The sequence below is a fragment of the Nuphar pumila genome, chromosome 4 (genome assembly GCF_984573655.1).
Source record: "Nuphar pumila chromosome 4, dmNupPumi1.hap1.1, whole genome shotgun sequence".
Lineage (NCBI taxonomy): Eukaryota > Viridiplantae > Streptophyta > Magnoliopsida > Nymphaeales > Nymphaeaceae > Nuphar > Nuphar pumila.
Window position 1 is genome coordinate 876,441 of NC_143252.1, and position 25,348 is coordinate 901,788.

Below are 25,348 nucleotides of genomic sequence, written 5' to 3' on the forward strand. Positions count from 1 at the left end.
CCATTATGTCGGCATGAGCAAAAACGCTCATGTTCAGCATGACCTGATCTGCTTCCACCCAATTCACATTCTGCGGAGAACTAGAAAGATTGCCTCCATAGCTTAAAAAAGAAACGATGCCAACAAAAGCCAAAACTATCAAATGGGGATATTCCCCTCACCAATGCACGCACCCATCAAACTAGAGACGCATAATACCAAGTCCCACCCATGACAAGATCCAAATCAAGTACTCTACAAAGGTGTTCATGCTAAACCAAAATACTAAAATCTATGCTCCACGTCATTTTTCATTAAAACCAAGAATGCTGAAAGGTCCTCCTTGTCTACAAAATGGCAAAGTCATGATATGATGCGATGAGAGAGAAGCTTAGTTTCGCTATCGACCACCCTTCACGAGGGGGAGTTGGTGCGACAATCGGGAGGAAGGGCGTGGTCCTCCTCCTCCTGCAAGCAGGGGCGAGCCCCTCCTTAAGTTTTGAAATTTTTTATTAAAATTTTATATTGTCTCACTTTATATTTTATTTTATTATAAAAATATTTTGCCCTTTAAGCAAAATATAAAAATTTATATTGCCCTCATTTATGTTTTAATCTTATATTTTATTTTATTATAAAAACTTTTTGCCCCCTTTAAGCAAGATCATGGATCAGCCACTGCCTCCAAGAGGGTGGCATTGAACTCTTTTGACAGCCCCAACTCCACTTCAGGGTCTCCTTCGATCGACAGAGACAGAGACAGAGACAGATACAGATACAGATACAGAGTAAATTTCACCAACTCCTCGATGCAATCTGAAAGCTTCACCGGCCTATTTCTGGGAGGGGGCTGAAAGAATCTGATCAGCTCGGCCACGACTCGAACTAAACCATTTAACAGGTAAGGTAAGGTCGGCCATGCCCCGCCTCTAGGACTGAAAAACAAATTGAGCCGCTCATTGCTACAAACTCGTGAAAAAATAAGCTCTACAAACTGAATATCAAGAATAGGTGCTCAGTTTGGCTCGACTCGTATAAGCTCGTTAAGCGGTACATCGTAATTTTTTTTAACCTATTTATTTCAGCGCTAAAACAATGTATTTTTTCTATAAACAAGTCAGTTCGAACTCAGCGGGTTTACCGTCTCTTCGCCAGTCCATGTATTGTCCAAAGAAACAGATTTGGATCGGATTGAATGTAAGACCCGACCCATTTAAAGGCCTTTAGATTCTTAGAATTGAAAACTTGGAACGAGAGGTCCAACTAAAGAGTCCAACACCAAGATGAAGACCCATTGAACACACAGAGGATCAGAGAAGGAAAGAAGGTCGGACATAATCCTGCGTTTCTCTCTCCCAAACACGAGGATGCTAAGGACTCGACTCTTCTCCTTCACGCTTGGGCTCACAATGGCTGGGGCGGCCATTTCCCATTTCATGTGGAGAGATTTGTGGACTACCCACCACTCCCTATCCTCTCAGGTAATCATAAGACAACCCCCCGTCTTCTTACCCTGCAAAAAGTGGTGGTAGTTTTCTGGGAATTTTCTAATTCGTTTCCTCTCCAAAACTTCAGGTGAAGGAGAAATTTGATTCCCTGGAATCCAGAGTCTCGAATCTTGAAGCCATGGTGTCTCAATCTCCACATCCTGTACAGGTGAGCAGTTTTATTCTTTTACTTGCCTTTTTTTCCCCCCCCCATTTCATGTTCTTGGTGAAGCGTCTATGAAATATTTTGATTTCTATTGTTTATCCTCCTTATTGAGATGTAACCCATTTATGTAGATGACAGGGGTAAATTGAGATATTCTGCACTTTGCCAGAAAACTCGAATTTTCCATTTTATCCCATTTGTTCAGATAGTGGGTGCCCACTAAAACACCCTTCTGGATCTTATGCTTGAATTGATAACAAGAAACTAAACTGAAAGGTATTGATCTAATTGGATCAATGGTAGCTCAAATTTGGTTAAGGTTATAGATCTTTTAAGGGGATTCATTAGACTAGGTTTTCGTTCTAGGCTTCTATTCTGCTAACACGAAGCATAGAGCCATGAGTTTGTCTATTTGGCATTGTTGTCCCTGCTTTCCATGTTATGGATGCTAATGGTCTGGTCAAAAGAGTGCAATATCCAGGTAATAAAGGTGTCAAGAATACGTGAAAAAGGGTTTAGAGGCCTAAAAGCAACTAAGGCTCTGTTTGGGAGCCGGTGTTGGGGAGGAGATAAGAAGGGTTATGGGAGTGGAGAAGAAAATGGGAGATGAGTCTGGAGTTGTCAACAACATCCTTGTGAGGATGTAGTTGAAAATGGCTCATCTCCAGTCCCAACACTATTCTCTTCTCCCAAAACAGGGGTTGGTGGTATTTATTAAATCCTCATTAAATACCATCTCCCCTCTCATCTCCAGCTCCCAAACGGAGCCTAATATTTTAGTTAGACTCCTGAAAATATATATCGGTCATTATAATGTTGCTTGTAGAGTGTTGAGGTTCATTTTAAAGGATGGAGGAGCCTAGAAGAATGTCAAATGAGATAGTTTGTATGTTTTTGTTGACAACTTAGGGAAACTGTGGCATGTGATGTATAGTGAATGACAAGGTTTTTTTGGTGATAATGAGATTACTCAGCTAGGCGGTGACATCAACAAGACAATTTTTTTTCAGTTTGTGCCTATTATCATTGCAAAATTTTACTTTTGCAAGACAAACTGACCTTTGAAAAAGATTTTGAAAATAACTCGCCTCTATTTTAAAATGCGAAAAAATTTTGAGGAATGAGACTCGCCAGTCGGTACGAGGTTCAACTGTTTCTGGTGCCATAACCAGGGGTAATCGAACCAAGGATCAATCTAGTGCTTTGCTTTGCTCAACTTATCTAAATCGATGTTTTATTTCCTAATGCACAAAGAATCATGCATGTGCTATTGAACTTTAGAAAATGCAGTTTGAAAACATAATGTATGCTTCGAAGATTTAAAATACTTGAAAAATAAACATTTTAAAAATTGTGAATCACATTGGGAAAATACTTTTGAAGAAAAGGACACTTGGAAAATAGTGAATTTGGACTTAGAAAATTATTTGGAAAAGGGAAAAACCTTGAGAATTGATTTTGAGGAAAAGTCAAGCAATTTTGAGAAAATCGATTTTTCTGAAATGGGTTTGTAAAATAACCCAACAGGGATGGATGTGTGGCCCTATGAAATCTTTTCATGATGCCATCTAAACCTAAATGATGCATGAATGCCATTTGAGAAAATATTTTCTAAAGAATTTATGGAAGATCTTTGACAAAAAAATTTTTGTGCCTTATAGAACTTGGATGAAATAAATTCTTTACATATTCCTGACTATGACTACGAATATGCATTGAATATACTTCATTTGATTCTAAAAAGAGAAAATACTTAGAAAAGTTTTGAAAATATGCAATGATTTTTGAAAATGCCTAAGAGTATATAGGTCGTTTGTGGCTTAAAAGAAGATGATAAATCTGAATATTGTTCGTATTCTGACTACAACAACAACAACAACTACGCCTTCATCCCAAAACAATTGGGGTCAGTGATATAAACCAACAAAGAAAATCATTCTGGGTCTTCCACATGAATCCTTCTCCTCCAATCATTTCTATCCAATGTCATGTCCTCGGTGAGGTTCAAAGCATTCATATCCTTTCCTATCATCTCCATCCAAGTCTTCCTAGGCCTACCCCGACCTCTTTTAACTAATATATTTTTCCATTTCTCCATCCTTCTAACTGGAGCATCATTAGGCCTTCGCCGAATATGTCCAAACCACCGTAAACGATTCTCTCTCATCTTATTTTCAATGGGTGTAATGCCTACCTTCTTACGTATCTCCTCGTTTCGAATCTTATCTTTTATTGTATTTCCACACATCCATCTAAGCATACACATCTCAGCTATACTCATTTTTTGAATATGATGTCTCTTGGCAATCCAACATTCCGTACCATATAGTAAAGCGGGCCTAATAGTCATCCTATAAAACTTTTGCTTCAACCGCAATGGCATTCTACGATCGCACAACACTCCAGTTGCACTTTTCCATTTCATCCACCCAACCTTTATCCTATGATTTACATCTCCATCAATTTCTTCATACTTTTGAATGATAGATCCCAAATATTTGAAACAATCAACCACCGATATTTCTTGCTAACCAAGCTTCACTACACTCCCATCACTATTTCGTTGTTTACTAAACCAACATTTCATATATTATGTCTTACTCTTACTCAACTTAAAACCTCTTGCTTTCAATGTCTGTCTCCATAATTCTAACTTAGCATTAACCTCAGCTCTAGACTCATCAATCAAAACCATATCATCAGTAAACAACATACACCACGACACATTTTCTTGAATTGATCTTGTAAGCTCATCCATCACTATAGCAAATAGGAAAGGGCTTAAAGCAGATCCTTGATGTAACCCAATCGTTATAGGAAAATTTGTTGTCACCCCTCCACAAGTGCGGACATTGGTTACTACTTCTTCATACATATCCTTAATTATACTAATGTACTTGAGAGAAACACCTTTCTTCATCATTGTCCACCAGAGAACATCCCTAGGTACTCTATCGTATGCCTTCTCCAAATCAATAAAAACCATATGCAAATCTTTGTTCCTCTCTCTATTTCTCTCAATAAGTTGTCTAAGAAGATGTATAGCTTCCATAGTTGATCTTTTAGGCATAAAACCAAATTGATTCTCCGATATCATGACAACCTTCCTCAACCTAGACTTAATCACCCTCTCCCAAAGTTTCATAGTATGACTCATGAGTTTTATACCATGATAGTTTGTGCAATCTTGTATATCACCCTTATTCTTATATAGAGGCACCAAAGTACTCTTCCTCCATTCATTAGGCATCTTATTTGTCCGCCAAATCTTGTTAAAAATATTTGTCAACCATTTTAAACCTTTCTCTCCCAAGCATTTTCAAGCCTCGATAGGTATACCATCTGGCCCAACTGCCCTTCTTGATTTCATTTTCTTTAAAGCCTTTGCAATTTCTTTCTTTTGAATCTTGCGCATGAAGTCACGATTCATCTCATGAAAAGGAATGGACAAGTCTCCAAGATCCTGAGCATGACTTCCATTAAATAGCTTATCAAAATAATCTTTTCATCTCTCCTTAATCTCCTCATCTTTGACTAAAACCCATTGTGTTTCATCTTTGATACATCTAATCATACCCAGATCCCTCGATTTTCTATCTCTCATCTTTGCAAGCCTATAAATTGTTAAAATGTACCCATCAATTGTTGTAATTAGATATATTTTATATATATAAAAGATGATACATATATATATATATATATATATATATATATGGTATATATGTATATGTATCCTCCTATTTATATATATAAAATATATATTTTCCTTTTGTTTAGCCGTAGGGGTATTTTAGTCTTTTCCTCTGTTTTACGCACATTCACTTTATGAATGTGATTGTAATTTATTTTATTTTTCTTTTTCTTTTATTTTTTATTTCTTTTTTCTCAAGTACCAAAAGGTACCTTGGGGGGCCCACTCAAATAGACGTTGGGCCCCTTCCAACGGTCACATTTGTGACCGTTGGAGGGGCTCCAACGTCTATGAGTGGAGCCCCTCCAAGGCTCCTTTTTGTTGTTATAAATAGGGGCTCTCCCCTTTGTATTTCTTACTTCTTGAGGGAGCTTATGCTCCATTGTAATGGGGTTTTTACCCCTTCTCCATTATTCTTCAATGATATGCAACTTATGACTTTATGTCATATTTTTCCCTTTTTATGGGTTTTATGTGTTAGCACATTATGTGCTTATGTTGTTTCCCTTTAATGGGTATATTTGCACTTCACGTGCATAGATATGGGTTCATTATTGAACCCAATGTATTTCAAGTCACTTTCTAACATGGTATCAGAGCGAGGTCACGATGGGTTTGTCCTTTGGTGCAACGGAAAGCGTGTCGCTCAAGAAATGGTGAAGTATTCATTGCTCTTCCTAAAGTATTATGCTTTTGAAGTTATTCGGTATGTATCCCTTTTCTTAAAAGTATTATGCATTTGAAAATATGTTTCTTGCATATAGTTTGTTCATTTAATGGTCATGATAGTTGAATTATTTCTTTTCACATTTCGTGTGCTCATATATTTTGAAAATATCTCCTTTTAAATTTGGTGAAATCGTTTGTTGTCCAAATATAAAATTCGTGTTTTTCGAACTACTCATCGCATATAATAGTAATTTATGTTTTTAAAAATTACCTTCAATTATGTGAGATTTATAGTTCTTATATAAATATTTCATGATTGACCTATAAGTTAACTTTTAAAAATTATATATATGATTTCTTGCTAAAATAATGATCTTTGCTTAAAATTTTTTAACTCTCATATGAACCCTAATTTGATTCGAGTTCCCCTCTTGATTATGGATTTTAGTGCATTTTTGAAAAAATTGATATAATCATTATATGAGAATCTCTCACATCTAAAATCTTTGTTGAATCCTAAAGTAGTTCTTGTTAATGATGACTTATAAGAACTCCTAAAAAGTTTTTCAATGTTTCTTTTTTGAAAAATTATCTATGATAAACCATTAGGAAAGATTGTTTTAAAAGGAATTTCCCACATAGAGTGCATAGTTCATCTATTACATCCTTTTTTGGTATAAATGATTTCATTTTTCATCCTTATAAACTTGTTGGTTTGTATTTTTCATAAGGTTTCGAAACCTCTTAATAATATCTTTAAAGATGCCTACATTGGCCATAATATGGTTTTCTTTGTCCTCAATTGCACTTATCAAGCATGTAATTACATAATTAAAATTTGAGAATTTCAAGCATTGCTCTTTTTATAAAGTGCATACTTGCTCACTTTTGTGTATTTTTGTATTTTGTGCACATTTGCTTCTCAAATATTTTGCGCTTGTATGCATTCCCTCTTTTTTATGATATACATGCCTTAGTGCATGTTTGTTTACACCTTGGTGTGTATTTGTTCAAGTATTGTATGAGTGCCTTCGTGCACATCTTTTATAAAGCCTTGTGTGCTTACATGTGTATTGTCTCTTCGTAGACATTTTTTGCATTATGGAGCCTTTATGCACATTTCTTTTGTGAAAAATATAATGAATTTAGATATTGAGTTCTTGTTAAATCATTGTAAGTGCTTATAGCACTTTGTATGTGTCCGCATATCTCATCACAATCAAAGAATATTTTAAAATTGTTGTATGGGATTTAATTCCAAATCTATAAATTTTCAAGTGTTTTTTGAATATTCTTTCCTTGAGTATTGTGTTAAAGCCTTCTTTGTGAACCATTACGGTTCTTATGATTTCTTTGATTAAAAGCTTCATTGTCTTGATGAATTCTTTATGTTGTTGTGTTTGTTGCTTAATAAGTCTTTTTTGGTACAAGACTTCTTTTGAAGATTAAGCATAATTCGTGTTTATGCAAAATTGTTTTGATGGATTATATTGGACCTTTGATTCAATTTGTTAATCGGTCCTCTTGGTAAAAACTTTTATTTGGAAAATGATTCCTTATGTGGTTACTGCCCTTTTGTGGCACTTATATTTGTCCATCACATGTTATTTAATGCATCATTTATTTGGCCTTATTTTTGTTATATTAGAGATGTTTGTCGAGGTGAGTTATGTGCACCTCGTGTTGTATCATTTTAGATTGTCCACCTTCCATATTATAGATGGTTGTTGAGGTGAGTTATGGGCACCTTGGGACTCTAAAATGATTTGTTATTTGATCTCTAATTATGAGTGTGTCACTCATTTTTTCTCTTGTGGCCATTGATATTATGGATGCCTCTATGTAAATGTAATGGACATATGGTGTTTGAAACCTTAAATGTTTTAAGGTATATTTAAAATCAAGGTGTTTTGGGATTATAGCCCAACCTTTTATTTGTTTAAGAATCTTATGAGTGCACTTGCACATTTGTGATTTCGTATGTTGTGCTTGTTGTGCACATGTGTTGTGTTTTTTCACAAGTGTTCTTGGTGTGTGTATGTTCACACATTTGTTCTCAAGAATATTATTTTATCGATTGTAGTATCTTGTTGAAGATACTTTTTACATGCATTTATTCCAAAATGTTATTGTTATGAGTATTCTTTTTTAAAAAGAATATTGTTTCATTCGAGGTTTTATTTATATGTTGTCATTACAAGCTTTATTGCCTCAAAAGTCCTTTCCTTTTATGCCCATTATCTAAGTGTCATCATATGTAGACAAGAATTTTATTACACCTTCGTGTGTTTTTAGCCCTTTGTTGGCTTTTGCTCTCTTGGTCTAGTAGCTGAACACACTTGTCTTGAGTGATCTTATATGTAGACAAGACACGTTGATTCACAACATCGTGTGTGATCTTAGTCCATGTTGGCGTTTGTGTTCTTGTTCTAGTCGCTTAGATGTATGCCCATGGTTGGCTTATTTCACTCATTTCAAGTGCCATCTTATGTAGACAAGAGATATATTATGTTTTAGCCCATGGTTGGCTTATTACTCTTGTTCTAGTAGCTGAACATACTTGGTTTTAAGTGCATTTTTACGTAGACAAGAGATACTTTTTAGTCCATGTTTGAATGTATTCTCTTGCTCTTGTCGTAGATGCACTTATTTCAAGTATTATTATATGTAGACAAGAGGTTCGTTTACACACCTTTGTGTGTGTCTTTTGCCTTTAATGGTTTTATATTCTTGATCTAGTAGCTTATACACTTGATTTATGGGTTTTGGAGGACTAATGAGGAAGTTGTTTGTAATGAATAAACTATTATTGAAATTTGCAAAATTCCATTCATGACTTGTGTTTTTCAAGTAAATCATCTTTTTGATATGCATATCAAGTTGATTTCTTAGCATTTAATCTATATATTAAGTGCTTATGGTTTTTGCCACCCTTATATGTAAAATGTTTTTTTTTATTAAGTGTGACTTTCATAAATGTTTTTAAAAAACCTTATGAACTCTTGGGTTTATTTTGCCTAAAGTATGCTTGAAGACTTTGTTTCTCTTTTTTGGATCTTCACTACATGTTTGAAGCATGTTTTAGTTCTTTGAGTATCAATTCATATTATGATTCGTATATGCATATGCTCTTTATGGCCTTTTTTGGGCTCTCATTCAATAAAGCATATGTATGTTATGCCTCTTCGTAGGCTTCTTGTGGTATCCCTTAGTGGATCATTTTGTTATTCCCCATTATGGGGGTTATATTTGTCCAATGGTGGACCTTATGAATGCATTATGCATTCTTGTAATTTTTGCATAATTTGCTTCCGCTCATTTTGTTTTAACATAATGTATGATTTAGAAACTTTAGTTTTCTAAATTTTTCGTTTCATACTAAAGTAACTATCATATTATGCATAAATTTTGCACCTTGTTAGGAATGTTCCTTTTTGAGTAAAGTGCAAAGATATTGTTTACTTGTTCTTTGTTGTTTTCTTTTCTCAGGATCTTGGAGATAGAACAAAGGGAAGTACCCTGGATGGTTCGGGAAATGGGTTCATCATTTGAAGACAATTGGAGGAAGGCTATTTCAAGTTTCATTGCATCCTTGCCGAAGCCTCTTGGAGTCGCCGAAGCCTCGTGGAGTTTTGCCCTTTTTTCAATCTTTTCGTTTCCCTGCAAAGCTTGAGGGGGGGTGTTAAAATGTACCCATCAATTGTTGTAATTAGATATATTTTATATATATAAAAGATGATACATATATATATATATATATATATATATATATATGGTATATATGTATATGTATCCTCCTATTTATATATATAAAATATATATTTTCCTTTTGTTTAGCCGTAGGGGTATTTTAGTCTTTTCCTCTGTTTTACGCACATTCACTTTATGAATGTGATTGTAATTTATTTTATTTTTCTTTTTCTTTTATTTTTTATTTCTTTTTTCTCAAGTACCAAAAGGTACCTTGGGGGGCCCACTCAAATAGACGTTGGGCCCCTTCCAACGGTCACATTTGTGACCGTTGGAGGGGCTCCAACGTCTATGAGTGGAGCCCCTCCAAGGCTCCTTTTTGTTGTTATAAATAGGGGCTCTCCCCTTTGTATTTCTTACTTCTTGAGGGAGCTTATGCTCCATTGTAATGGGGTTTTTACCCCTTCTCCATTATTCTTCAATGATATGCAACTTATGACTTTATGTCATATTTTTCCCTTTTTATGGGTTTTATGTGTTAGCACATTATGTGCTTATGTTGTTTCCCTTTAATGGGTATATTTGCACTTCACGTGCATAGATATGGGTTCATTATTGAACCCAATGTATTTCAAGTCACTTTCTAACATAAATATCCTTCTCGCCCTCTTTGGTATCCAACTTGTCATAAACCTCCTTATATACCTTATCCCTCGCGTTTCGAACTACTTTTTTAGCTTTCTTCTTTACTATCATATACTTCTCCAAATTCTCATTATCATGACTCTTAGATTTTTATAACACTCTCTTTTAACCTTAATAGCTAATTTGACATCCTCGTTCCACCATGATGTATCCTTACCTAGCGGTGCACCACCTTTAGACTCACCCAATACCTCCTCAGCCACCTTTCTCATGCCACTCGATATCTTATTCCACATTGATTTTGAATCCTCCTCGAGACACCAATCAGCTTCCTTAACTACCTGCTCTACAAACATTCCTTGTTTAGCTCCTTTCAGTGTCCAACACTTAACTCTAGGATCTATTTTATGTCTATCCCTTTTGCGGCATTTTCTAATTCTAAGATCTAAAATTAAGACTCTATGTTGTGTAGCTGCACTTTCTCCCGGTATAACCTTACAATCGATGCAACAACCCCTATCTCTCTTTCTAAGTAGGAAAAAATCTATCTGACTCGTATTAACCCCATTTTTAAATGTTACTAAGTGAGACTCCCTCTTCCTAAACCAACTGTTTGCTAAGATCACATCATAGGATAAACCAAAATCTAAAATATTTTCTCCACTTTCGTTTCCTTCTCCTATACCATAGCCTCCATGGATACTCTCAAATCCATCCCTACTAATGCCTACATGTCCATTAAGGTCACCGCCGATGAAAAGCTTTTCTCCATAAGATATCTCTTGTACTACTCCATCTAAATCTTTCCAAAATTGATGCTTAATGGAATCATCTAAACCTACTTGAGGTGCATAAACACTAATAATATTAATAATATCCGTACCTAATACTAATTTAATAAGTAAAATCCTATCACCCTTCCTACGGATCTCAACTACATTATCTATAAACTCACGACTCATAACCATCCCTACTCCATTCATATTTCTATTTATTCCTGTATACCAAATCTTATATCTCCGAGGTTCTATCACTTTTGCCTTCTCACCTACCCATTTGGTCTCTTGTAGACATAAAATATAATCTTTCTCCTACACATAACATCTACTAACTCTACCAACTTACCAGTTAAAGACCCTATGTTCCAAGTGGCTAACCTAATTTTATGGTCTTGGAATAACTTCTTTTCCCCCACCTGTCCAACAAAGTGAGGGAACCTTTGCCTATTTGACACCACACCCGGGCGTCGGTGTGACACGTCGCTTCCGGGCGACGACCTAGCAACCCTTGCCCATTTATCACTGCCTCCGGGCCTATAGAGTACAACGCGTCCCTCAGAAGGGAACGCCCCAACGAAATTCTCATATTGGTTCATATTCATAAGATATGACTAAGTTTTTATGATGGCTGTCATTGGCCTACCGCAACCCTCCTCCTTTATCCGGGCTTGGGACCGACAGTGTATAACTAAACAGTTATACACAGGCGAAGACTTGTCCATTCGTATTCTGACTATGGCTACAAATACAAACTCAATCGAGTTTACCAACTTCTTAGAAGCGAGTGCACGTGTCATTCATGTAGACCATGGTGAGTTTGAATATGCATGAATCATCATCCATCACACGAATTATATTATTAAAAATAAACTATATGCAATGTAGCTCTAATATAAGCGAAAATGTAAATTTTTATTCCAAATTTTATAATTTACATCAATAATAAATAGAAAAAGAGAATAAATAAAAATACAATCATTTGTGGACAAATGTCGGCTTTTCTGGATTTATCCAATAATATCTAGAAATTGATGAATTTATCCGGATATAAGCCTTTTTTCATGCTTTTATGAAATAAAACTCAATAAATAACATAATGAATGATGCATAATTGAATAAATAATAAAAATAAATAACTTTGAAATTCAGAATTTGGGAAAAAATGACTAAAATACCCTTAAAATTGACCTTTATTGCAAAACAGGGTTTTTCAGAAAATATTTTTGTAATTTATTTAATCCGAGGATCAAATGGATTCAAAACGAAGCCAAATCGGGTGAAGGGCATCCTAGCATGATTATGAACATGATCAAACCCTAAAAATATAAAACTTTTCATGAAAAAATCAAAATATTAGAAAAAAAATCAAATTTTGCCTGTGTTTCAGTTGAATCAGGACTCTGCGAGCATCCTGTTTTTATGAAATAAGCAAATAATGCATCAAATGAATTTCAAAATTTGTAAAAATCGACATGGGCACTTCTAATAACCCTAAAATTAAAATGCAATCGAAAAATATATTTTTGGGGATTATTTTGATATAAAAATTAAATAAAACATGAAAATATGTGATTTTGCCCACGGGCACGTATCTGTCATAGTGTCAGACCCGAATTAGACATTAAATAGTAATGAAAAACTGTAAAATTTCACATGGAGAAACTAGACATCTGGACAAAAATAATCCTTTTTACAGATTAGAAAAAGCATCTTCGGTTAGGGAGATACGCTTCCGATAAGTTGTACCTAATTTCGGCGAACGTATAACGAGGTAAAATAGACAGAACCAGTTTTGGGTATAGGGAAATATAACAAAACAAAATCAAAATTTATGAAAAATTCACAGAGGACAGTGAACATGCAGATGAAGACACTCCTTTTTACGGATCATCGATACGATCTCTAGTTAGGGAGAAATCGTTCCGTCAAGTTGGCTTTGATTCTAAATATCGATTGACAGTTGCAGAAATACAGATCCGATTCTTGACAGAAATAAAATATCAATCCACCATAGAAATTTATAAAAATTTTGCAGAACAAACTAGAGATTCAGACGGAAACAACCCTTTTTACGGATTATCGATCGGATCTCGGATGAGGGAGATATGACTTCGTAAAGGTACTCTTGAATTTCCATAGCGTTTTTCCGACTCAGAAAACAGGCTTCGGTTTGGATTTTTGAAAATAATATTACAGATCTCAAAAAAACCCAATTTTTTTATTGAAAACCGTAGACACATGCATGATTTCACCATAAAAAATTCAGTTTTTTCAAACAAATATAAACTGGCGAAATAAATACATTAACAGATGGACAAAATCACAAATAACGAATCTAAAACCCTAGAACGAAATAACATGGATTATTTATGCTAAAAATAAAAATAAAATGTGTAAATAATGCATTGGATCATGATTTGATGCTTGAACAATTAAAACAAATATGAATATGATGAAATAAACAAAAAAATCAGGGAAGCACAGTTGGAAATTTGATTTAGCCATTAAAAGAGGGATTCAACCTATCGAAAGGTTGAATCTTGATCTTTTTCGTGCATTTAATATAATAAATGTATTTTCAACGAATCTAACAGATCAAAAACATAAAAATAATCATGGATGATCAGTGGATCATCATCTTGAATCGTGGAGCATGGGGCTTGAACGAAAAAAAAGCAACACATAGGGGGCGACAATGGCTATTTTAGTGAAAAATAAAATAAAAACAATAAAAGAAATGAGGAAATTACCTTGGACAGCAATGGAGGGGTTGGAACTTGGAAGAGAGAGAGCCATGAATTTGAGAGAGAGAGAGGATGAGAAAGCATGTTTGGTTGACCCCCATAGCCTCTATTTATAGGTTTTCATTAGGTTTAATGGAAGTGTTTTATTTTTTTGAAACTCCTCTTAATTAATCCAATTAAGGGGGGCGATTTTCCTAAAGACTTCTAACCTAATTCAAACACTAACTACTAACCCTAATTAAACTTAATTGAGTCCTAGTTGATTTAAAACAATCTCAAATGTGGCGCCACCTATTGTGGGCCCACATTTGGTTTTTAAAGCTCTAATTACAAGTTTTAAAAACGAAGTTTTAAAATGTCAAAATAAAGGTTGAGTTTTAAAATCACTTTTAGCTTTTTAAACTCCTAATTCAATTAGAACACTAACTAAACCCTAAACTAACCTAAATATCCTCAAATGTGGCATCACCTACTATGGGCCCCATTTGGTTTTTCAAAAAAATGATTTTAAAACTTGAAAATAAAGGGATTAAAAACGAGGTCTTCAAAAGGGGTTTGAAACAAAAGATAAAAACCAGAGTTTTAAATCAACTAGAGTCCTAAATGAATTGAAAATCTCTCAAATGTGGCGTCAGTTGTGTGGGACCCACATTTGGGTTTTGAAAAGGTTAAAATAAGGATTAAAAAGAGTTTTCAAAATAAGGTTAAAATCACCAGGTGAAAAATCTAAAGTTTAAACAAAGTCCTAGACTAACTCAAACTCTAGACTAGAGTCCTAATTCGACTGAAACTCTGTGATAAAATCTTAAAACTTTGAAACTTGGTTTTTTGAAAGACAAATAAAGAAGTTTTTGAAAGATTTTCTTATAAATGAAGTCAGGGTTAGAGTCCTAATCCGATCGAAACTCTGGAACAAAGTCCTGATCCGACTAAAACTCTAAAATTTTGATTTCTTTTGAAAGATTTTCTTGAAAATAGGTAAAAATAGAAATGAAAGGTAGAGTCTTAGTCCGACTGAAACTCTGGGATAGAGTCCTAGTTCGATTGAAACTCTAAAATTTTGGTTTCTTTTGAAAGATTTTCTTAAAAATAGGTAAAGGTAGAAATAATAGATAGAGTCCTAATCCGACTGAAACTTCGGGATAGAGTCCTAGTCCGACTAAAACTCTAAAATTTTGACCAAAACGAAAGAAATAGGCAAGGGGTAAGGCTACCTCTGATTTAAAACCAAAATGAAATTTTGAAAAGGGTTTAAAAGGTAAAAAGACAGAGTCCTAAATCAACTAAAACTCTAAAATAACTAAAATTGGAGAAATGAAAGAAGTGATTAAGAAGTGACACCACATAAATGGGTCTCCTCTGATAATTGAGATCAGTTGAAAATTGAGTTTAAAACAAATCCAGATCACTTTCTAAGGAAAATGTTTTGAAATAAAGGAATCTAAGACCCTGGGGGTTGACAAAAGACAAATATCGATCTAAAACTTAGGTTTTTGAAATTGATTTTGAAAGAAAAGTTTTAAAATCGAATCTCGATTTAAAATTTTGAAAAACTAGAGTGCTGGATCTCGAAAATGACATGAAATGCAATAAAATGACATTATATGATAGGAATTGATGTGGAATGATACGAAATGATTACAAAATGTAAACCCTGAGCGAGGGATTTGAAGTCCCGGACCCCTGGCAGAGATAAAGAATTGAACATTTCTGTTCGAGGATGAAAATTGAGGATTGAACATCAGACCCGATATTGGATCCGATCTAAATATGAATTGAGTCTCGGATATAACTAAAATTTCCAAGAAGGGAACTGATTCGAGCTCCGACTAGTGGTTGCACCAGCTGGGGGATGATAAAATGAAGTTTAAGACAAAATGATTCGAGAAATAATTTTGCCTCTGCAGGACATGGAATGACATTGGAAACGAGGTTTGAACTGGTTTCAATTGGTTTAAACTGAATCCTAAGGTTTCTAACTCAAAGGAACTAAAATAACACTGACTTAACTCAATTTCTAGATTGAACGATTAAGAAATGGTACAATTCTCAGAGAAATGGTGAGGAATGCACACTGGAGTGAAATGGACAACGAGACTATACTATGTTTGAGCTGGAATGAAGATCAGTAATACTGAGATGAACTAATTCCAGAACTCGAACACTAGCTCAACTGACTGAACTCAGCTTAATTTCAGCTGAAATTGGCTGAAATGGACTAAAATAGACTCTTAGACTGTGGACAATGAAATTGAACCGGACCTGGGCCACTTGTACTCTTGGTGAGCTCAGGTTAGACTCAAGGGAATAGGGTCGATTGAGATTAACTGACTCGAGAATAATTGACTACAATTCGAGCTGGAATTGAGTTCATTTCTCGAGAAATGAACTGATTTTAGCCGAAATGGTAAAAAATGAACAATGTTCGTTCATCGTGAGCTCAGGGAAGCTAGAAATGACTGACATTCTAACTATTCTGAACTTAAAAACGAGCTTGGTTGGGTCTCACTGACAAGGTGTCTAAGGTGACCTAGGGGTAAAATGGAAATTTTCAAATAAAAAGAAAATGACACCTAAACTAGGACAGACTTCGGGTTAGACTCCTACACTGACCGTTGGCATCTGCGAGAGGGAGGGTGTCTGGAAATGAACGAGAAAAATTTGGGGTGTTTAAAGTGCCCTCTCCACTGATCAATAACATAGAACAACGAGGAACCACCATCTAATAAGTGGTCGTTCAGACCACTCATAAATAGGAAACAACTGACCAGTGTTCCTTTATTACCAAGAATAAAATTGATAAAGAAAAGAAAACAAAAAAAAAACAAAAAAAAACAAAAAAAAACTAAAATAAAGTATCTGATAGTGGCCTTGCCAACTTCTAAGCTGGCATGTGTGCAACCTGATTATGGGGTACTAAGATCCAAGTTATTGTGAAATACATAGTTGGCAAACCCTACGATCCGACTTGAGAATCGCCTGAGTCGCATCAGATCACCCACTAACTGGTCCGCCGATTCAGGACTGAGATGCCACGAGATTCGGTCGTGATTCGGGTTTCGTACTGGTTCATTTCGATACGAACCAGTTTTAACCTTTTAATAGGATTTTTTTTTCGAGAACGGTCGACAGTCGACCCTTCTCGTTCTCTCTCGACCCTTCTCGAACCCTCGGCGACCACTGACAGCCATGTTCTCTCTCTCTCTCTCTCTCTCTTTGTAAGGCGAGTCGAGGTGGCCCTCTCTCCGTGAGTCCAGTCGAGGAGTCTCTCTCTCTCTCTCTGAAGCGAGGCGACCCTCTCTCTTTCTTTGTGAGGCAAGCTGAGGAGGCCCTCTCTCTCTCTCTCTCTCTCTCTCTCTCTCTCTCTCGTTGAAGCGAGACCCTTACTCTTTGTCTTGTCTCTGTTGTGACCTTAGGGGCCATAAATTTCTTTTTTTTTTGTCCAGACTAATTGGGGTTTCCCACTTTCCCTATATCGCAGTGTGCACGATGCACGGTATTGGGGGTTTATTTTGTTGTTTATAGTCCACACCAATGTTGTATGTATCGTACAGTACATACATATCGTTACTATGAGGAATATCGATACGATCCGCACTCATATCAGGATATGAGTGTGTATCGTATCTGTATCATACAGTATCATATGATACGGTAATGACGTACTTTAAAAAGGGTTGAATCATCTTTTTGCCTTTTGGGGTTTTAAAGATCTCTTGAGGGTCGACTCTCTCATTTTTATAGAAGCCATTAGAGAGAGGTATCCACCATGGTTGCCAGTCGAGGAAGTGGGAGCGGGAAGCGAGGCACTTTCAAAATTTTAGGAAGTGGGAAGCGTGGGACGACTTAGAAGTGAATCACGAACTGTCTCGGAAGCGACCTAGGAAGCGAGGGGGAAGCGAAAAAAGAGGAAAAAAATAAAAACAAAAACAAAAATAAAATAAAAAAAGGGGGAAGCATGGGAGAAGCGCGTTTCCCATAAAAGGGAAGCGCACTTCCCATAAAAGGGAAATGCGCTTCCCAGAAAAAAGATGCTTCCCTGCGCATTTCGGAAGCGCACCGTTTCACGCTTCGGGAAAGCGCGCTTCCCCACATGCCTTGGCGCTTTCGGTAACTCTGGTATCCACACACCCTAGGACTCTTGAGAGCGATTTGGGGGCCAATCCGTGTGCTAGAGAGAGGATTTTTGTGGTTTGTTCAAGTAAAAGTGTATTTTCATCATTTTTTCACTTAAGAAAGTGGGTTAAGGTAAAAAAATACATATTTTTTGCTTCTTATTGAGCTTTTTTGGCGAAGATTACATTAAATGATCGGGCATGGCAATGTGGCACTCGAGTAATGAGTGAAAACTGATTGAAAATCAAGTACAACTATTGTTGTACTATTTTTTCAGGTGATATCTCTCAAGACGTAGATGATGAAGAGCTCACGTACATTGGAGATGATGTGAATGTAAAACCTGTAATTTTTGAGGATTATTAATAAATAAAAAACTCATTTTTTATCTCCAAATTAAAAATGTGTTTCTAGCTTTTGAATTTTATTTATTACATATTCATTTGTTCATTCAAGCCAATCAGGGTATAATTTGCATTTATAGAACTATTTTGGGCTATAAATCACTATTTATATATATATATATATATTATATTTAAATATATTTTTTATGGAGTTTGTAAATTATTGGAGTGTATTTGTGTGTTATTTGGCTCTTGGTAATGATTTATATGATAATTTGCTATTTTTGGCTAATCTTGTTATAATTGACCTTTTTTGAGTTTTTGGTATTTGCGATCGCTTATGTCACATGGGTGCGGGTGCAGGTGCGGGGATGCGGCACTTTCAAAAAACCTGGGTGCAGGGGTGCGGCAGGGGCAAAAATGTAAAAAAAAAATTTATATATATATAATTCTGAAGTTTTAACATTTAACGGTTAACATTGTCATAATATCATTCATCATGCATGCAGTATATCAACCTAAATATCAAATTATCAATCAAATAAGTAAAGCAATTACATAAATCGACCTAAATATTAATCAAATAAGCAAAGCATAAAGAACTAAATTACATACCAAAGTATATCTTGATGAAGTAATGGATGTTAATAATTTTTTTCTTCATCATCAAATGCATCATTAGAAGGAATACTGGGCTCAGCTAAATCCATGTTTGTTATGTTGAAATCATGTTCTCCCTCGAAGTCACACTCTTTTGGGTTTACATCCCAAAATTTGGATGTTCCTTGTCTGTGTTACAAACCCGATTTGAAAATGATAAATACAATACAAGTATATTTAAATGAAAACTAAGAAATAATCAAATAACTAAGAAAACAAATTAATATATGTATTCATCATTGCTTCGCGAAAGTAATCGAAGATTTGAATGAACATATACTAAATCCTCTGCACGGTTGCTGGTGAGTTTGTTTCTCTTCATGTTGTGGATTTGAGAATATGTGCTCCAATTTTTTTTACAACAAGATGAACTAGTAGACTGCAATAGCAATCTTAATGCAAGACGTTGGAGAAGAGGTGTTTCTGATTCAAATGTTGACCACTATGTGATAGGATCTATATTATCTTCTTCTCTCGCGAATAATGTCAGTCCATATAATCTTGAAAATGAAAATTTTTCAAACTCTTGTGTGACTTGATGTAGAAGATATGCTTTTGGAAAAAGTCTTGTCATACACATATTTCTATGTCTTGATAGCTCTGGGTCTAAATTTGGAGGGACACGACCAATACCACCAGCTTGTCACTTATTTGCATAATATTTTGGATTAAGAGAATGTGTCATGCAATGCAAATGAGTGTTGCTCTTATCTCATCTTCTGACTAAAATTGAATGAATATGATTAAAAAAAATCTGAATCATCCAATGCAGGATTTTTTTCTTCATGCTTGAAAACTATAGCTTGCATTTTTTCAATCATATTATCCCACATTTCATAAACTCTGTGAAGCATGGGTTCATCCTTATCAACTTCTCTTAACATTTCCCAAATAGGTTGCGTAAATTGAAGGAAGTATACCATTTTGTCTCAAAACTCATCAAGAATGAATTTTTTAATTTCTTGAGCCTTGATATCATCATCAACACGATAGAATGTCCAATTTTCACCAGTCACCATGTTAATCAAAGCATTCTTCACTCTTTTAATCATCTTCATCATCACAATGATGAACGCAAAATGTGTTCCAGCGACCTTCAACAATTTCAAATCAGAATGCCTATTAAATATAACATTAGCACGATGGTGGTTAACAACAAAATTCTTAATGCTTTTGACATTTCTTTCTAAATCTTCAATCCATGAACATAAAGCATATGCTTGTGAATTTTCTTCTTCTTTGGGGTTGCAGATGCTCTTTAGGGCTAGATTTAAGCCCTATGCTACACAGAGAGTCCAAAAAATATGAGGGTACTCACTCTCTAAACTCAACGTTGCACTTTTACAAACTGGAGTGTTGTTTGTAATGATTTGTACCACTTTCTGATCACATACTTCTTTTATCACTTTTATAAACAATCCCTTCAAATACTCTGTATTTTTATATTCCCCAGATGCATCAACTGCTTTCAAGAATATCGGGTCACTAAGTGAACAAGCAATGAAATTGATTAATGGATCCCTTTGAATATCTGACCATGTGCAATGTTCTTTGTGGTGATGATATGATGCGTAGGATAATATGCTTCTGTATGATATGATTTAAATGCCACGTGAAATGAAATTATAAATACAGCAACAACAACAACAACAACAACAACAACTACGCCTTCATCCCAAAACAATTGGGGTCAGTGATATGAACCAAAAAAGGAAATCATTCTGGGTTTTTCACATGAATCCTTCTCCTCCAATCATCTCTATCCAATGCCATGTCCTCGGTGAGGTTCAATTGAATGCATGCGATAAATGTTTAAGTTCAATAGTGAACTTTGGTTCATGAAGCCTTATTGGTTAAATGTGGGATTTTATAATTTTAATGTCATATGAAGTGATGCTTTGATTGTATACAGGCTTATGCCCGTATTGATGACTATCGACCCTAAGAGTGATCAATTGTATTGATGCATGTATCACAATAGTTTTCGCTGGATAAGGTACCCGTTGATGAACTGTTCCCAAAGGATTCTCTGTGAGGGTGTGCATGACCAGATCAGGTAATCCGACTAGCACGATAAGTCTCTGTGAGGAAGTGTATTGTCTAAGAGCGGGTAGCCTGCGAAGACGGTATATTTATGTGAGGAAGTGCATTGTCCAAGACCAGGCAGACCATCCGTTTAGGGCGGTAACTCCTTGTGAGATTGTACATTTCTCAAACCAGGTGATCCGGTGTGGATTTTGTAAATCTTTATTATGAATAAATGAAATGTTATGATTAATTGTGATGATCTTCTGAGTTGATTGAGATAGCCTATTATGAATCTATAGATTTGGTTTTTCTATTATAGCATGATTATATATTGAACTCAGATATGATAATCAGATCTTTATTGATTTTAAATCTTGATATGAGGTTATGATTGTGACACTTATATTAGTGTATAGGTGAATGACACATCACGCCTATAAATGACTAATTTTGACTTATTAGGTGAATGATACATCACGCCTACATAGTTTCATTGCAAATGATTGCATTATGATTACCTGAGTAAATATATCACATCTATGTATCATGATTGATGTGTATCATGAATATCTAATTAAATTACTTATAAGGTATGTACGTGTGTTTCACGTTGGAATGGTCAAATGTGATTTGACTTATTGTTTATAAGAATTATGAATGCATATGAAAATGATGCGATGACTTGTATGACTTGAATGCATATAGATATTGCTTTATTACGTGAGTTAAGGTTGAATAGAATATTAAGTGATGAAATGCTTTTAAATGCTTTATGTTCGAATGCTTGAAATAAATGATTCATAGGACGTTGTTTTCTTGTCTATCACTTGACGATGAATGAATAATATATCTTTACCTTTAAATGCTTGATATGCTTTCTTTAAGTTTGAGTTTGGGTTGCTTTACCAGACTTTAGCGAGTCTGACCTCGTTTTATGGGGGACAGGTAATGCATGTAAAGTATGATGAGTAGTTGGAGCGAAGGGTTGGTCGAGCTGCATCCTCGAGGGTCCACTCTTACCTTGTGATCTTGGTATTCATGATCTTTTCGTTTTAAGTACTTGATCATGTAGAGACTGAAGTATTTTTTCATACTCTGATTTGAAATGAAATTAAAACTCTTCATACTTCAGTCTTATATTGTACGTGGTTTGAAATGTGTATATCCCGTACATTTTGATTTTATTGTTATTTTTAATGTAACCGCGCCCAAAGTCTAACCGTTTTTAAAAATTGTTTCCGCATTATAAGATTTGATTTACTTATACTTATTAAAAAAAAATTGGTCTCGAAATTTCAATATTTGAACTATAATTAAGGTTAAAAATTTTGGGGCGTTACAATGAATGTCAAAGGAGGAAAAGAAGAATAAGAATAAGATGATAATGATGATGATTGATGGTATATTTTTAAAAAACTTGGTTATTGTTCCATGTGTTATTTTTAAAAAAAATGGGTATGTCTTATGTTACTTATAGATACATAAATGCTTCATGTGTGATTTTATGGTTGTATTTTGTGCAATTCATCATTGTTTCATGTGTTATGATTTTTTTTTTTAAAATTGCTATTTTTTCTTGATTTTCATGGTTTTTTTAGAATTTTAGAGTTTTTTTATTAAAAATTTATGATTTTTTTACGATATAATACGATACTATCTTATTTTAGACCCAACCGATACGAGTAACGATACGATACGTACCATGTAATCCCACACCACACACAAGCATGGTACATAAAATGGTGCAAAACCCCCAACAATGTGTGCATTGTGGGGTTTCCCTATATTTTTTATGATTTTTTTTCCTTTTTTTCTTTGTAATCGTTAAGTATACAGTTTTGCACAACTGGGGATGTTTGCATTCACATTGTAGAAAACATAGTGCTATATATCTAATATTTAAAAAATTAAAGTATAATAAAAAAGCTAAAATAATTAGGTCCAAACCCGTCCGAGTTACCTCAACTCGCTGACTCGCGAGTCAGGGGTCGGGTGATCCGAGACCGAGTTATGGGTTTGCCAACTATGGTGAAATATGAGTTTACTTCCTTTGAACTAAAGGTTGTGTTGATGATGGGAAACTAACTTTCACCTCTTTAGTTGTCCTCACCTGGTTTTTTGTTGTTCCAGTGGAGAACTGGTTGCGAAGAACTTGTTTTTAACCTACAAAAACCGATGGTGAAGAGTGGATTTAAAACTTAAATTTAGCAATGCTCATTGGTGTGCTTTCTTAACAAGTGTTTAAAAGCATCTGATTTTGTTTAATGAGACATGAATCTACAACTATATGTGATTTCCTTGGCTAAGTTTGTAATATAATGATCTTTCTAAAAGTCAAAACAAGGTCATAGTTGTCCAAGAATTATAGGAGATGACTATTTTAAGTCTTTTGTAAAAGTCAAACCTAGGTCACTTTTAAAAGTCAAACCAATGTCATAATTGTTCAGAAATGATAAGGGTGACTTCTTTTGTAAAAGTCAAACCTAGAGCACTTGTAAAAGTCAAACCAAGGTCATAATTGTCCAAAAATTATAAGGAGACTTCTTTTGTAAAAGTCTAACCTAGGTCACTTATAAAAATCGAACTCAAGATCATGGTTGTTCAAGTACTATAGGAGAAAGGCTATAAAGGAAAAATAAAATAATAACGGATGCAATGGATTGGACATAATTGTAAAGAGTCTTTCACACAATCAAGTCTACAAACAACTTGACAAAACATACATTCACCCAATATGGTAAACCAAAATAGCATACAAAATGCTCCACAACACAAACATAAGAATAGTGCATAAATGCACTTGAATCTGAATATGTGAGAGGTAAAACCCTCTACCTTTGTATATAAATTACAATGGGCAGCATGCCCTTATTTATAGAGAGGTTACATGAGAGGAGCTATTAAAATAGCTGTTGGGATACTCCCTACAGCTCTAATTAGAGCCGTTGGGAGTAGCCCAACAGCTCTATTCAAACAGTCAACATTTTGACTGTTTGACAGAACCTGACAAAAAGGCTGTTGGCTGTTTTGACAGTCCAACAGCTCTAGTCAATTATGACTGTTTGACAAAAAGACAAAAAATAAGAAAGAAATAAAATTACAAAAATAAATAAATAAAAAAGTATTACAAGAATATAAGTATATACTTTAAATATATAGTTATATACATATATATATATACATATACATACTCTTGTATTACGAAAAGTATGTATATATATATATATAAATATATATATATATATATATATATATTCAAGTATATACATATATATGTCATTTTCTAACAGTCTCCCTCAAACTTATGGTGAAATCACCGAAAGTTTGTCAAGTAAAAAGTTGAATCTTGGTGAGCATAGTGCCTTGGTGAAGAAGTCAGCAAGTTGATATTCTGATGTCACATAGGGAAGATCAATAGTCTTCTTCAAATATTCTTCACGAACAAAATGGCAATCCATCTCTATATGCTTAGTTCTTTCATGAAATGTATGATTTCGAGCAATGTATATCGAACTCTTATTGTCACAGCACAATCTTGTAGGATTCTGAAGGTGAATCCCCATATCTGAAATCAGTTGTTTGAGCCACACGACTTCCATAGTAGTAGTTGCCATTGCTCTATATTCAGCTTCTGTAGATGATAATGACACCTTTTGTTGTTTCTTGCACCTGCATGAAATCAAAGATTCACCTAGAAATATACAAAAACCAGTTGTTGAGCGCCTGTTATTTGGATCTCCTCCCCAATCAGCATCAGAATATGCAATAAGATCTAAGGAGGAAGAAGAGGACAAAAAGACTCCCTTATTTATAGTGCCTCTGATGTATTTAATAATTCTCATGACTGCACTCATATGAGCTGATGTTGGCGCATGTTGAAATTGACTGGCTATATGTACAGCATGGGCTATGTCTGGTCTTGTAATACTTAAATACATAAGAGATCCCACTAGCTGTCTGAAGGGAGTTGGATTGTCCAAAGGAACTCCATCATCGGCTCGCATTTTCATTCCAACAATCTCTGCAGTATCAACAACTTTATCATCTGAAAGTCCTGACCTGTCAATAATATCTGAAGCAAACTTTGTTTGTGACAATATGTATCCTCGGTTAGAGTATGAAACTTCTATACCAAGAAAGTATGTTAGAAACCCAAGATCTGTCATTTCAAAAGAATTTTTCAAAAATTGTTTTACTTTCTTGATTCCCTCCTTGTCACTACCTGTAATTAACATATCATCAACATATAAAAGTAAAATTATAATACCAGCAGAAGAGTTCTTGATAAACAAAGCTGTATCAGTATAGCATGGTTTAAAACCATACCTTGTAATAACATTGTTAAAAGTA

At 34.8% G+C, this 25,348-nt stretch overlaps 1 protein-coding gene across 3 annotated transcripts in view; it reads left to right on the top strand.

Annotated features, from left to right (window-relative positions):
- Positions 1–1,247: 1,247 nt before the first annotated feature.
- Positions 1,248–25,348, top strand: part of LOC149839006 (fanconi anemia group D2 protein) — a 41,394-nt gene continuing 17,293 nt past the window's right edge. For all 3 annotated transcript variants that reach the window (XM_090002211.1, XM_090002212.1, XM_090002213.1), the window contains exons 1-2: positions 1,248–1,460; positions 1,555–1,635. In XM_090002211.1, coding sequence (XP_089858337.1) covers positions 1,347–1,460; positions 1,555–1,635 — 195 coding nt within the window. In that variant the 5' untranslated portion in view covers positions 1,248–1,346. The remainder of the gene's footprint in view (positions 1,461–1,554; positions 1,636–25,348) is intronic.